The 14,306-nt window shown below is 41.8% G+C and overlaps 1 protein-coding gene across 1 annotated transcript in view; it reads left to right on the forward strand.

Annotated features, from left to right (window-relative positions):
• The window catches only part of BRPF3 (bromodomain and PHD finger containing 3), a 67,159-nt gene that overhangs the window by 47,019 nt on the left and 5,834 nt on the right, over positions 1 to 14,306 (forward strand). The window contains exons 7-8 of the mRNA XM_082245613.1: positions 12,447 to 12,650; positions 13,105 to 13,401. Of these exons, the coding sequence (XP_082101739.1) occupies positions 12,447 to 12,650; positions 13,105 to 13,401 (501 nt within the window). The remainder of the gene's footprint in view (positions 1 to 12,446; positions 12,651 to 13,104; positions 13,402 to 14,306) is intronic.

Consider the following 14,306-nt stretch of genomic DNA (forward strand, 5'->3'; position numbering starts at 1 on the left):
AAGGCCCTTCTTGCTGTGTCTTGTCTGGGCCCAGGGATCCCTCCTGGGTCCCTGGGAGCCTCGTGGTGCCACCGTTTCGTTGTAGCCTATTTTCTGTATAGGCTGGATGCCAGGCTTTTGTAGCCGCGGTGGCCATTTTGTTAGTCCAGCATTGAATTAAATGGGGGCCATTACTGTGGAGCCTTCTGGGCGTCCATTTTAGCTGTGGGAGCCCCTCCTTAATCCCTGTTAGCAAATCTACAATATGTAAAACACTAAACAAGAATGGATTTCATGGGAGGATAACACAGAGGAAGCCACTGCTGTCCAAACAAAACATTGCTGCACGTTTACAGTTTGCACAAGAGCACCTGGATGTTCCACAGCAGTACTGGCAAAATATTCTGTGGACAGATGAAACCAAAGTTGAGTTGTTTGGAAGAAACACACAACACTGTGTGGCGAAAAAGAGGCACAGCACACCAACATCAAAACCTCATCCCAACTGTGAAGTATGGTGGTGGGGGCATCATGGTTTGGGGCTACTTTGCTGCCTCAGGGCAGATCATCGAAGGAAAAATGAATTCCCAAGTTTATCAAGACCTTTTGCAGGAGAACTTAAAGCCATCTGTCTACCAACTGAAGCTCAACAGAAGATGGATGTTGCAACAGGACAATGACCCAAAGCATAGACTTAAATCAACAACAGACTGGCTTAAACAGAAGAAAATACGCCTTCTGAAGTGGCCCAGTCAGAGTCCTGACCTCAACCCAATTGAGATGCTGTGGCATGACCTCAAGAAAGCGATTCACACCAGACATCCCAAGAATATTGCTGAACTGTTCTGTAAAGAGGAATGGTCAAGAATTACTCCTGACCGTTGTGCACGTCTGATCTGCAACTACAGGAAACGTTTGGTTGAAGTTATTGCTGCCAAAGGAGGTTCAACCAGTTATTAAATCCAAGGGTTCACATACTTTTTCCACCTGCACTGTGAATGTTTACATGGTGTGTTCAATAAAAACATGGCAACATTTCATACTTTGTGTGTTATTAGTTTAAGCAGACTGTGATTGTCTATTTTTGTTACTAGATGATGATGATGATGATGATGATCAGATTACATTTTATCACCAATTTGTGCAGAAATCCATATCATTCCAAAGGGTTCACATACTTTTTCTTGCAGCTGTATGTATATGTTTGTGTGTGTATATGTGTGTGTGTGTATATATATATATATATATATATATATATATATATATATATATATATATATATATATATATATATATATATATATATATATATATATATATGCAGGGCTTGACAAATTTTCCTGAAATCTTGGAGCCAGCTAAAAAAGTTAGGAGCCAGTTTTTTTTTTTTTTTTTTAAACTAACAACCAAGCTTTATTTAATAAAACGGATACTAAATTTACACATAAATACGACTAGAACCCCACTCTCCTCTATAGCGCAATTGGATGAAAACAGACTGTCTGTCTCTTTCCATCCGATGCCATCTGATCCGATCCACTATCCGATCCAATATCCTATATATATATATATATATATATATATATATATATATATATATATATATATATATATATATATATATATATATATATATATATATATATATATATATATATATATATATATATATATATATATATAATATATATTCTTTTTTTTTTTTTTAAATAATTGGAAAAATAATATATTTTTTTTATTTTTTTTAATAATTAAAAAAAAAAAAAAAAAGAAAAAAATATTATTTTAGTTTTTACATTTAAAAAATAAATTAAATTTAATAATAAATAACCACACTCCCTGTCAAAGGTAAATAACTGGACAGGGAGATGGTAATGCATTGTGAGCAAACAGTGGAAACAGTAATTACAACAGTCATTACTCCCGGCCACCACAAGAGGGCGCCAGTTCCCCATTGGAAGCCTCTCATCTCAAGTAGGCCGAAAAGCCGAGGCCTCAATTTTCGGACGGCCCGGAAGTCCGTGCGCGGAAGTCCGTGCAAAAATGAAAGGACACCTTCTGCAGGGCACCCCAGGCGCCAGGTCGCAAATGCGACCTGGCGCCCGGGTTTTGTCGAGGCCTGTATGTATGTATGTATGTATGTATGTGTGTATATGTAATATTGCACCATTCTTATTGTAGGGCCTTCCATCTTTAGCCTTTTTTTTTTTTTTTTTTTTTTGGGGGGGGGGGGGGATTGTCCCTTTTTGCTGCATTCAGCAAATTTATGATTATCGTGTTTTTATATTGCTTTAGGGGTCTATCTGTTTTATGGAACAGGCATATCCATGGGTCATCTATGATGTTCACTCCTGTGATTTTTCTGTGATTTTTTCTTATAAGTTGCTGCACTTCTAGCCAATAGTTTTCTAATCTTAGGGCATTCCCACCAGATATGAAACTTTGTACCTTGTGCACCACATCCCCCTCAAACATAGGTTTGACCTCTCTGGCTGACATTTATGTACCCTTACTGGTTTTATACAGTGGGGATCGAAAGTTTGGGCACCCCAGGTAAAAATTTGTATTTAATGTGCATAAAGAAGCCAAGGAAAGATGGAAAAATCTCCAAAAGGCATCAAATTACAGATTAGACATTCGTATAATATGTCAACAAAAGTTAGATTTTATTTCCATTATTGACACTTTCAAAATTACAGAAAACAAAAAATAGGTGTCTGCAAAAGTTTGGGCACCCTGCAGAATTTATAGCATGCACTGCCCCCTTTGCAAGGCTGAGACCTGCCAGTGTCATGGATTGTTCTCAATCATCGTCTGGGAAAAGCAGGTGATGTCAATCTCAAAGGTTTTAAATGCCCAGACTCCTCTGACCTTGCCTCAATAATCAGCACCATGGGATCGTCTAAGCAGTTGTCTAGAAAACTTAGTTGACGCTGACAAAGCTGGAGAAGGCTATAAGAAGATAGCAAAGCGTTTTCAGATGTCAATATCCTCTGTTCGGAATGTAATTAAGAAATGGCAGTCATCAGGAACAGTGGAAGTTAAAGCAAGATCTGGAAGACCAAGAAAAATATCAGACAGAACAGCTTGCAGGATTGTGAGAAAAACAATTCAAAACCAACGTTTGACTGCATGATCCCTCCAGAAAGATCTGGCAGACACTGGAGTTGTGGTACACTATTTCACTATAAAGAGATACTTGTACAAATATGGTCTTCATGGAAGAGTCATCAGAAGAAAACCTCTTCTACGTCCTCATCACAAAAATCAGCGTTTGAACTTTGCAAATGAATCTATAGACAAGCCTGATGCATTTTGGAAACAAGTTCTGTGGACCGATGAGGTTAAAATTTAACTTTTTGGCCGGAATGAGCAAAGGTACGTTTGGAGAAAAAGGGGCACCGAATTTAATGAAAAGAACCTCTGTCCAACTGTTAAGCATGGGGGTGGATCAATCATGCTTTGGGGTTGTATTGGAACCAGTGGCACAGGGAACATCTCACGAGTAGAAGGAAAAATGGATTCAATAAAATTTCAGCACATTTTGGATGGTAACTTGATGCCATCTGTAAAAAAGCTGAAGTTAAAGAGAGGATGGCTTCTACAAATGGATAATGATCCTAAACACACCTCGAAATCCACGGGGATTACATCAAGAGGCGTAAACTGAAGGTTTTGCCATGGCCTTCACAGTCTCCTGACCTCAACATAATTGAAAATCTATGGATAGACCTTAAAAGAGCAGTGCATGACACAGCCCAGAAATCTCAAAGAACTGGAAGACTTTTGTAAGGAATAATGGGCAAAGATACCTCAAACAGGAATTGAAACACTCCTCTTGGCTGGCTACAAAAAGCATTTACAAGCTGTGATACTTGCCAAAGGGGGCAGTACAAGATATTAACTCTGCAGGGTGCCCAAACTTTCGATCCCCAATATATACCATCTCATTATGCATTTATAATTCATTTCAATAGTATTCACATCTATAGCTGAACAATATGCGGCTCTTAGTATAACCTCCCCACATCATGTTTTTCCAAACGTGATCTGATCTCTTTTTCCCATTGTTCCATACATAGAGGTTTGCTCGAGCCTACCATCTTGGTTAACATCTTATATATCTGAGATCTAATATGTTTTGCCTTTGTTGATGGATTACTAAGCATTTCTATCATGTTTAACTCTTTCTCAGACCTAATCAGCTGGGGCAAAGCTCTCACAAAATGTTTTAATTGTAAATATCTCCATTCATTTAATCTCCATTCATTTAATTTCATGTTTCCTTCATTATTAAGTTTGTGAAATGGCCTAATCTTTCCCCTGTAAATTATATCTTTAAACTATGTGTTTTTTACCCAATTTCCAAATTTTCCCTCCTTTCCCAGTGTAAAATATTTTGTGCCTTCTAATGGTAATAACAGAGTTATATTCCCACTTGGCTTGTTTATAAAACTTATCCCAAATCCTGTATATAACTCTCGTTATTTTGTGTATATCTTCGTGTATCTCCCTATATTTTGATGGGAACCAGATATTCTTATTTAACTGTGTTCCATTTAATAAAGATTCAATATTAACCCATCTTTTATCTACATTTTCCTTTGTCCATTCTGTCATACATGCAATTATAACAGCCGTGTAATATCTTTCAATATCTGGTGCCGCTAATCCCCCTTGTGTTTTATCTCTAAGAGCCGCATATTGTACCCTAGGTTTTTTCCCTTGCCAGGTGAAACCCAGCATCATTGTTTTTATTGTTCTGAAATATGTCTGTGGGATAGCAGATGGCAGCATTTTGAATCTATATAATATTTTTGGCAGTGTTAACATTTTAAACATATTTATCCTCCCCATCCAAGAAAGTGGGCAGTTTTCATTGAAATCGTGGGTACATAAGTATTCAGAGCCTTTGCCATGACACTAAAAATTGAGCTCAGGTTCATCCCATTTCCACTGATCATCTTGAGCTGGTTCTACAACTTGGATTTGGAAAATTCAGTTTATTGGACATGATTTTGAAAGGCACACACCGGTCTATATAAGGTCCCACAGTTAACTGTGCATGTCAGAGCACAAACCGAGCCATGAAGTCCAAGGAATTGTCTGTAGACCTCCGAGACAGGATTGTATTGAGGCACAGATCTGGGGAAGGGTACAGAAAGATTTCGGCATCATTGAAGGTCCCCAATGAGCACAGTGGCCTCCATCATCCATAAATGGAAGAAATTGGGAACCACCAGGACTCTTCCTAGAGTGGGCTGCCGTGCCAAACTAAGTGATCGGGGGAGAAGGGCTTTAGTCAGGGAGGTGACCAAAAACTGATGGCCACTCTGACAGCGCTCAAGCATTTCTCTGTGGAGAGAGAACCTTCCAGAAGAACAACCATCTCTGCAGCACTCCACTAATCAGGCCTGTATGGTAGACTGGACAAGCAGAAGCCACTCCTCAGTAAAAGGCACATGACAGCCACCCTGGAGTTTGCAAAAGGCACCTGAAGGACTCTCGGACCATGAGAAACAAAATTCTCTGGTCTGATGAAACAAGGATTGAACTTTTTCCTAAATAACAAGCGCAATGTCTGGAGAAAACCAGGCACCGCTTATCAACTGGCCAGTACCATCCCTACAGTGAAGCATGATGGTGGCAGCATCATGTTGTGGGGATGTTTTTCAGCTGCAGGAGCTGGGAGACTAGTCAGGATTGAGGAAAAGATGAATGCAGCAGAAGACATCCTTGAGGAAAAGCTGTTTCAGAGCGCTCTGGACCTCAGACTGGGGCAATGGTTCATCTTTCAACAGGACAAGGACCCTAAGCACACAGCCGAGACTGTGTGGCTACGGGACAACTCTGTGAATGTCCTTGAGCGGACCAGCCAGAGCCCATACTTCAACCCCCGATTTGAACATTTCTGGAGAGAACTAAAAATGGCTGTGCACTGACGCTCACCATCCAACCTAATGGAGCTTGAGAGGTCCTGCAAAGAAGAATAAAGGAAACTGCCCAAAAATAGGTGTGCCAATAGGTGATGCTTGTAGCATCATACTCAAAAAGACTTGAGGCTGTAATTGGTGCCAAAGGTGCTTCAACCAAGTACTGAGCAAGGTTTTCTTCTTCTTTTTTTTTTTTTTTTTTTTTTTTTAATACATTTGCAAAGATTTCAAACAAACTTCTTTCATGTTGTCATTATAGGGTATTGTTTGTAGAATTTTGAGGAAAATAATGAATTTAATCCATTTTGGAATAAGGCTGTCACTACACAAAATGTGTAAAAAGTAAAGCACTGTGAATACTTTGTGGATACACTGTACACTGTCAAATGTTTAAAAAAATAGGTTTTAAAAAAAAAAGTCTAATAAATTATTTACACTGAATAAAAATAAACTATTTTTGATTGGTCCAGATAAGTTGCTTCCAGTGCTGGTTATTAGGGATGCGCTGATACCAGTGTTTTTAACGTACTTGCCGATGCCAATTACGGATACCTATTCTGCCCTTGGATGCATTTATTTGTTTATGGTTCACACCAGTGCAATTTGTCATGTGATTTGACAGTTCCATCACATGACAAGTTGCACCCTATTGCCAGAAATGGAACTGTTCAAATTGTTGCAACTTAAGTGGCAGTGACTTTGAAAAAGGCACCTGCACTACTTTTTTGTGATTTCATTGCGACTTGCATTGACTTGTGTTAAATAAAGTCCCAAGCCACAATGAAATCGGTGGTCCAAATCGCAATGATCTGCGGCCTTGAAATAACACTACTACATTGCGATTTTAAAGCCGCAGATCAGTGTGATTTGGACGTCCTATTTCATTGTGGCTTGCAACTTTATTTAATAGAAGTCAATGCAAATCCCAATGAATTTGAAAAAAAGTATCTCTTTTAGTATCGTAGCATTTGCACAAGTACTCGTGCAAATGCTTAAAGAGGAAGTAAACCCTCCTCTGCAACTTGTACCTATAGGTAAGCCTATATTAAGGCTTACCTAGAGGTACTGTAAATATCTCCTAAACATGTACCATTTAGGAGATATTTGCTTTGCATGCAGCCAGTGACATCACTGGCGCATGCATTCTGAAGGAACGGCCGCTCGTGCTGTTCCTTCAGAGCCCCGTGCCGTGACCGTCCGCTCCCGCGCGCATGCGCGGGAATGACGCCATCACGGCTCCAGCCAATCGGATGGCCGGATGCCGCAAACCCGGAAGAAGGGCGACACAAAATGTCACCCATGACAGAGGTGAGCGGTCGGCACTTCGGGGCTTCGTTCTAAGGTAAGTATTTCATAATGAGCTAGTATGCGATGCGATGTATTTCAGTTTTCTTGCAAACCTGGCCTGTTAGTGTGCCCTGAGGACCGGAGTTGAGAAACCCTGGGCTATACTACATCCATATGGCTGCTGAAAATCTTAGCTTTACTCATGCACAATACTGTCTGCGGTACTCTTCTGGATCAGCTGGTGTTAAATCCAGTGCTCTTACAGTGAAGCATAGTGCCAGTTACTCTTGCTTTCTTTTCCCTTGTCCATTCACAAAATGTCTTGTATTCATTTCTATATCGTACATCACGGGACACAAAGCCCGTAATAACGACTATTTGGGTATACGCTACCTTTTGGTGATTGGACACTGGCAACCAATAGACAGGGGTTCCTCCCATAAAACCCCTCCCATACAGGAAGAACCTCAGTTTTTTCGCCAGTGTCTTGAAGGTGGTGGTCATGGCTGTTAAAGCTCTTCAATCTTAAATGATGTCCCAGTAAGGGGGCGTTTTGATCGGATCTATTCGGATAGCAAAGCTTTAAGTGGATAGTACCCGAGCCTCGGTTAGGAAGACCCAAGGTTTTGCCTGTAATGTGACTCATCTGGGCGCTGGACCCTGATAAATAGAACCCTGGTTATTTATTATCCCAAGGAGTTTGCCAGTAGGGTGCTCTACGGGTCCAAGGGTGTGGACCCCATGAAAGAGGGGGACCCAGTCCCTTAAGGTCTTATTGACAAAGCCTGCCGTAATGGGTGAAGTTTGGGTCCTGTATAGGACCCTGCAGTGGGACTGGTGAGTCTGTTTCTTTTTCCCTCTCTTAAAAAATTTTTTAAAAAAAGTTTGCAGGGAAAGAATTGCACTTTTTCTCTCCTGGGCTGTAGTACCATGTTTTGGCCACTAGATGTTGCTGTTCGGAGGAAATGTATTGTGCCTGTGTACCTTCTGTGTCTGGACTCTCCGGTCAGCTTGGCTCCGTTTCTCCATATATCTCTATGGGCATACACGGATCACGTCACGGATATGCACCTGGATCGCCTCCTACTCTTCTAAGCGGTGCTGCTGGCTGGATGTGACTGTTTCTCTGCTAAGCTGAGCTACTGACTGGGACCTACGGGACACAGAGCAGGTTGCAGTTTCTGTTTGGGCATGTGAATTTGGAGGCTTGGGTCCGGCTACACGGTAGAAGAAGGGTGGTAGTTCTGTGATAGCTGTACAGTGCTGGATCACAGTTTTTGTCTACCTTTTGTGCAACAGGTTGTTACCTTCTGGGTCTTACTTTATTTAAAGCAATGTCTTCCAGAAAAAGAAGTGGGGGAGGCGCAGCAGGGAAAGGGACAAGTGTTCCTGCATTAGTATTAAATAGTCCTAGTTTGGCTCCCGCTGTGCTATCTTCCCCTGAGAGGCCTGAAGCAACTGGTCAGTCTGAGGCATTACGCTTATCAGGTATTGTTGCTACCTTAAATGTCTGTGTCTACCTATATTACGAAGGATGACCTGGCATCTGTCCTGGCTAGCCTTTAAGGTAAAATAGCCGAATGATTGCTTCTGTTTCACAGGGTGGGAGAAAACTGAATAGATCTCCCTCTCCTGTACCCGGACGTAGCAGAGCTCCTAGGCTCTCAAGGTCTTGCCGGGCTTCTGGTTTAGAGCCAGATTGGGCAGAAGGCGTTGAAGAGGTAGCTGTTAATGATTTGGAAGAGGGGCAGGCTGAGGATGGTTTTGCTTCTGAGGGCTCAGATTCTGGGGAACCATTTTCAGCATCTCGCTCTGACAGTTCGGGCAGGATTTATATTACCATCTCTGGAAATGTCAGAAGCCTCCTTTTCTTCTTTGGGTTCTTTGCACCCTCAGCAGAATTCCCAGGCTTTTCCTTTACACCTCCTGCTGGAACAGCTGGTGTATGAGGGTTGGGATCATCCTGACAGGTTATTCATGCCTCCAAAGAGATTTTCTTTGCTTTTATCCTATGGAGGAGAAATTCAAGAGGAAGTGGTGTATGACTTCGGTAGACGCTACTATTTTTTTCTGTGAACAAGAATTTGACCTGTCTGGTTGATAATGCACAGGTTTTTAGGGATCCAGCAGATAAAAAGTTGGAATCCTTAAAGCTTCCTTTGCTGTCACTGGCTCTGCTGTTCAACCAGCTATAGCGGCTATAGGAGTTTGCCAATCCTTAAAGGATTGTTTTAAAAGGGTGACTAGAAGTCTGCCTATTTAAGGGGAGTCGTCTTAAGATTTGGTGGAGTTTCCTCACGTCTTGTGTTTTGTGGTAGATGCCCTTAAGGATTCTATCCAACAGATTTCCCGAGTTGCTTTTCTCTCTGTTCATATGCGCAGAGTACTATGGCTTAAGAATTGGTTGGCAGAATTACTTTGTAAAAAAACTGCTGACCACTTTTTCCTTTCCATGGGGAATGTCTCTTTGGTGAGGCTTTGGATAGATACATCCAGAAGATTTCAGGCGGAAAACGCGTTGTTGCCGGTTAAAAGGATTACTGTATATACTCAAATATAAGCTGAGGCACCTCATTTTAACACAAAAAATTGAGAAAACGTATTGACTCGAGTATAAGCCTAGGGTTGGAAATGCAGCAGCTACTGACCCAACTGGACCACCATGAGACACAAAACAGGGGCTGCGGGCATGGTGAAGGAGATGCAGGGTACAGGAGATGGTTCGGGCATGGCACAGGTGATAGGACAGGTGATGGTACAGTAGATGGTACACAGGCATGGCACAGGTGATGGTACACAGGCATGGCAAAGATTGTACAGGAGATGGTAAACGGGCATGGCACAGGTGATGGTACACAGGCATGACACAGATTGTACAGGAGATGCAGTGCTGCGGGCATGGTACAGGAGAATGTCCTGTACCATGCCCGCAGCACTGCATGAGGAAATGCAGGGGCTGCGGAGGAGTCTCACCTGTTGGTGAGGCGCCTTACATTTAAAAAAGGCCCAAAACACGTCACCGCGTATGTGCCGCCGATGCTCGGGAAAGCCCGTAAACGTTTGGCTATTCCCGGGCAGGCGGTGCATGCGCGGTGACGTGTTGGCGCCGGGCAGCGCCATTTTTAAAAGGCAAGTCAGACAGTGACTCGAGTATAAGCCGAGGGAGGCTTTTTCAGCATAAAGAAAACATGCTGAAAAAGTTGGCTTATACTGTATATACGGTAAAGATCTTTTAAAACTCCCAAGTGTTACGGTACCTCCTAACACGTCAGCTTCTAAGCAGTTCCAACTGCCTTAGCTGTCAGAGTTTAGAAGACCTCAAAATCAAGATCAGAAAAAAACCCTGGGTCCAAAGGCCTGTTAAATCAGGTTCAAATCCGCCTTATGAAGGGGCGCCCCCGCTCGTTCGAGTGGGGTGAAAGGCTCCTACAGTTATCAGGAACATGGGAAGGAGTGGTGAAGGACAGGTGGGTCACAGTGGCATGGGGCTACATGATAGAGTTCTGAGAATTTCCTGCTTCTCGGTTTCTGGGTTCAAATGTCCCTGTTTCCCAGTAAAAAAATAAGTCCTTGTTTTAGGCCCTGAAAAATTTGTGGGTGCAGGGCGTGATTGTGGAGGTTCCAACCAGCAAAAGGTTTACAGGTTTTTACTCAAATCTTTTTACAGTGCTAAAATCAAATGGTGAGGTAAGACCCATTCTAGATCTCAAAACTCTGAACCAGTATATGAACATTTGGTCTTTTCGCATTGAATCAATCTGCTCTGTGGTAGCCTCTCTAGGAAGAGGAGATTTTCTGGCTTTCATCGATATCAAGAATGCATACCTCCATGTACCAATTTTCAGGCTCCATCAGAGATTTCTGCGTTTTGCAGTAGGGCAGTTTGTGACTGTGCCGTTCGGTCTAGCCACAGCTCCCCGGGTGTTTACAAAAGTCTTGGCCCCGGTGTTGGCTCTTTTAAGGTCTCATGGCACTAATTTGTAGTACTGATGCTTTCTTTATCCTCCTAGAAGGTCCTAAGAAAGGCCAAGCGGCAACTAGTTCCACTATTTCCAAGTCAAGTCAAGTCATTGCTCAGACATATGGCTTAAAGGGTAAAGTTCCACCCTTTAGGTTAAAAGCTTACTCTACCATTAGGGTAAGTGCTTCATGGGCAGTGCATTATCAGGTGTCTATGGCTGAGGTTTGCAAAGCTGCTACCTGGTCTTCAGTTCATACATTCGCAAAGTTTTACCAAGTGGATGTAAGAGACTGAGAAGAGGCTCAATTTGGAGGCAGTGTACTTAAGGCAGAAGTATAAGCTCTTTCATTGCCCGGGGGTCATTTTGGGCTTACTGTGTCCCCTTCCCTCATGGGCATTGCTTTAGGACATCCCATATAGTCATTATTACCAGCTCTGTGTCCTGGGATGTACGATAAAGAAAATAGGATTTTTCCTTTAACTTACCTGTAAAATCCTTTTCCTGTAGTACATCACGGGACACAGAGGTCCCTCCCCTCTTTTCTGGGATCTTCATTGCTTGCTTCAAAAACTGAGGTTCTTCTTGTATGGGAGGGGTTATATAGGAGTAACTTCCTGTCTATTGGCTGCCAGTGTCCAATCACCTAAAGGTAGCGTATAACCCAGATAGTCATTATTACCGGCTCTGTGTCCCGTGATGTAATCTATGAAAAGGATTTTACAGGTAAGTTGAAGGAAAAATCCTATTTTCACAGAATATAAGGTGTTCTGTGAATGGAAAAGAGGAGGTCCTGGAGTGTCACTTTTAAGCTTTTGAACAATGTCCAGGCACGGTTCACATATTTCCTGTTAACACAGTTGTGACTGTAGCAATACAGTGTCCTGTTCTGCTGGCAGCGATTGTGGAAGAAGAGGAACAGGGTATATTCCTTTATGTACTTTGATTCAAGTTTTAATCTGTAGTTCCTAAGTTCTCAACTACCTCCATATCCTGCATGTTATATTAAAACAATTGTCCTGGATGATGTTTTCATTTGATTGCTCATGCATATTTATTTATTCATTCATAGGGCGATATGTCTTACATTTTTTTTTTATTTCTGTTTGCTGCTCAGTACTTTTTCCTAGTTTACGTAGTTTTTAATCTTTATAAATCCCAGTTAATAAATTAATTTAACGTGTAGCAGTTAAACCTTGTTTTTTTTTTTTCCATCAGATAAAGCTGTAACTATTAGACCAAAGTTATTCCGAAGGATTAGGAACCTTTTCTATTTGTCATTTTGCAGTGGATGATCTTTTGCTTCCTGAGAACAGAGCTCATATGTCTCCTGAATGTCAGCTTAAGGAACTCCTCGAGAAGCTGGATATTGTTAGCAGCTTTCGAACCAGCGGAGCACGCACAAGGCGCTTGAAATTGCTGAGAAAGGAAATAAATCTTTTGCGGCAAAGACTGGCCTCACGTAGCAAAGACCTGAATGATGCATGTTCTGGTAAAGTACTGTTAAAAAATAACTGTATAAAAATTCCTGTGTAACAAGATGTCTGTGTGCAGTGATATTTGCATGAAGTGAACTTGAAATATTTATAAAGACACAGTTGGTGTGTATACATTTAAGTGGCAATAACGCTTATTGACATTTAAAGACAAAAAAAAATTACGGTTGCAAGAATTTAGGCGGTGCACCAGGGTCTGTACAATCATTGGCCCGCAGAAGTGGTGAGTGAATACCCAAACACCAAGGATGCTTACTGTGATAATCTCACAAAGTGCTCCAGGAAATGGAAAAGTTAGATGTAGTACTCAGCTTTCCAGTTTAGTCCCCTACATATTTTTTTGGCACACTCCAGTATCCACACCGCCATCTGAATGCATTTTAATATGTCTTTATTTTTTTGTTCTTAAACAAATATTTACTGTTGCTTTATGTTGACTTATCATTGTAGATGGAAAAGTTACCAATCCTCCTATGCTGGAGCCTACAGACCCAGCTCTCCCACTACAAAATGTTACAGCTCACGAGCATCCTCCTACACTGCAACCCATAACCCAGAGTCCTGTCCACAAACAAGGGAAGAGTATGTCTCATGTGAAAACTCGAGGCTCTCCTGTGCAGAATAAGAGAAAAAGGGCAGCTGTGCATAAATCCTGGAAGAAGAAAAAGACTGTCCCTGAAAACAGCCATCAGTCTTTAAGTGGAAATGAAAGTGATGAAGGAAGAACCACAGAATATCCAGCTCTCGGTATCCTGTTTTAGAATTTTATCTATTTTCCTATTTCATGTGCTGTAGCTAGATAACCTAAACCCAAAGTAGCTTAGATTACATAGTTACATAGTAGGTGAGGTTGAATAAAGACAATAGTCCATCCAGTTCAACCTGTGTAGGTGTGTGTGGCTGTAATCATCTCACATAGCCCTTAATGTTCTGATCCTTGAGATGTAAGTCTAAGAGTCTTTTGAAAGCCACCATACTACCTGTAGAAACCACCTCTTGTGGTAGAGAATTCCACAATCTTGTAGCCCTAACAGTAAAGAACCCCCCTCGTTGCCTGAGGTTAAAACGCTTCTCCTCTAATCGCATTGTATGTCCTCGAGTCCTCATGCAATCCCTTCGAATGAACAGCTTTTTTTCTAAGCTGGGATCCCCATTAAGATATTTATAAATTGCTATCATGTCCCCCCTCAAGACGTCTCTTCTCCAGGGAGAATAAATCGAGCGATTGCAGACGCTCTTCATAGTCAAGGTCCTCCAATCCCCTAATCAGTTTAGTTGCCCTTCTCTGGACTCTCTCCAGCTCGAACACATCCCTCCTGAGGACTGGCGACCAGAACTGGACAGAATACTCCAGATGCGGTCGGACCAGAGTTTTATAAAGTGGAAGGATTATAGTCTTATCTCTGGAATAGATCCCTTTTTTTATGCATGCTAATAATATGCTGGCTTTGGCAGCAGCCGCTTGACATTGCATGCTGTTGCCTAATCTATCATCAACCAAGACTCTCAGATCCTTCTCCATTTTTGATTCCCCCAAGGGTTCCCCTCCTAACGTGTATTGTGTTTTTATGTTTTTAGTCCCCAAGTGCAAAACCTTACACTTCTCCACGTTAAACCTCATTTGCCATATCGTTGCCCACTCCTTTATTTTG

This window comes from Pelophylax lessonae (genome assembly GCF_965119305.1).
Source record: "Pelophylax lessonae genome assembly, chromosome: 2".
Lineage (NCBI taxonomy): Eukaryota > Metazoa > Chordata > Amphibia > Anura > Ranidae > Pelophylax > Pelophylax lessonae.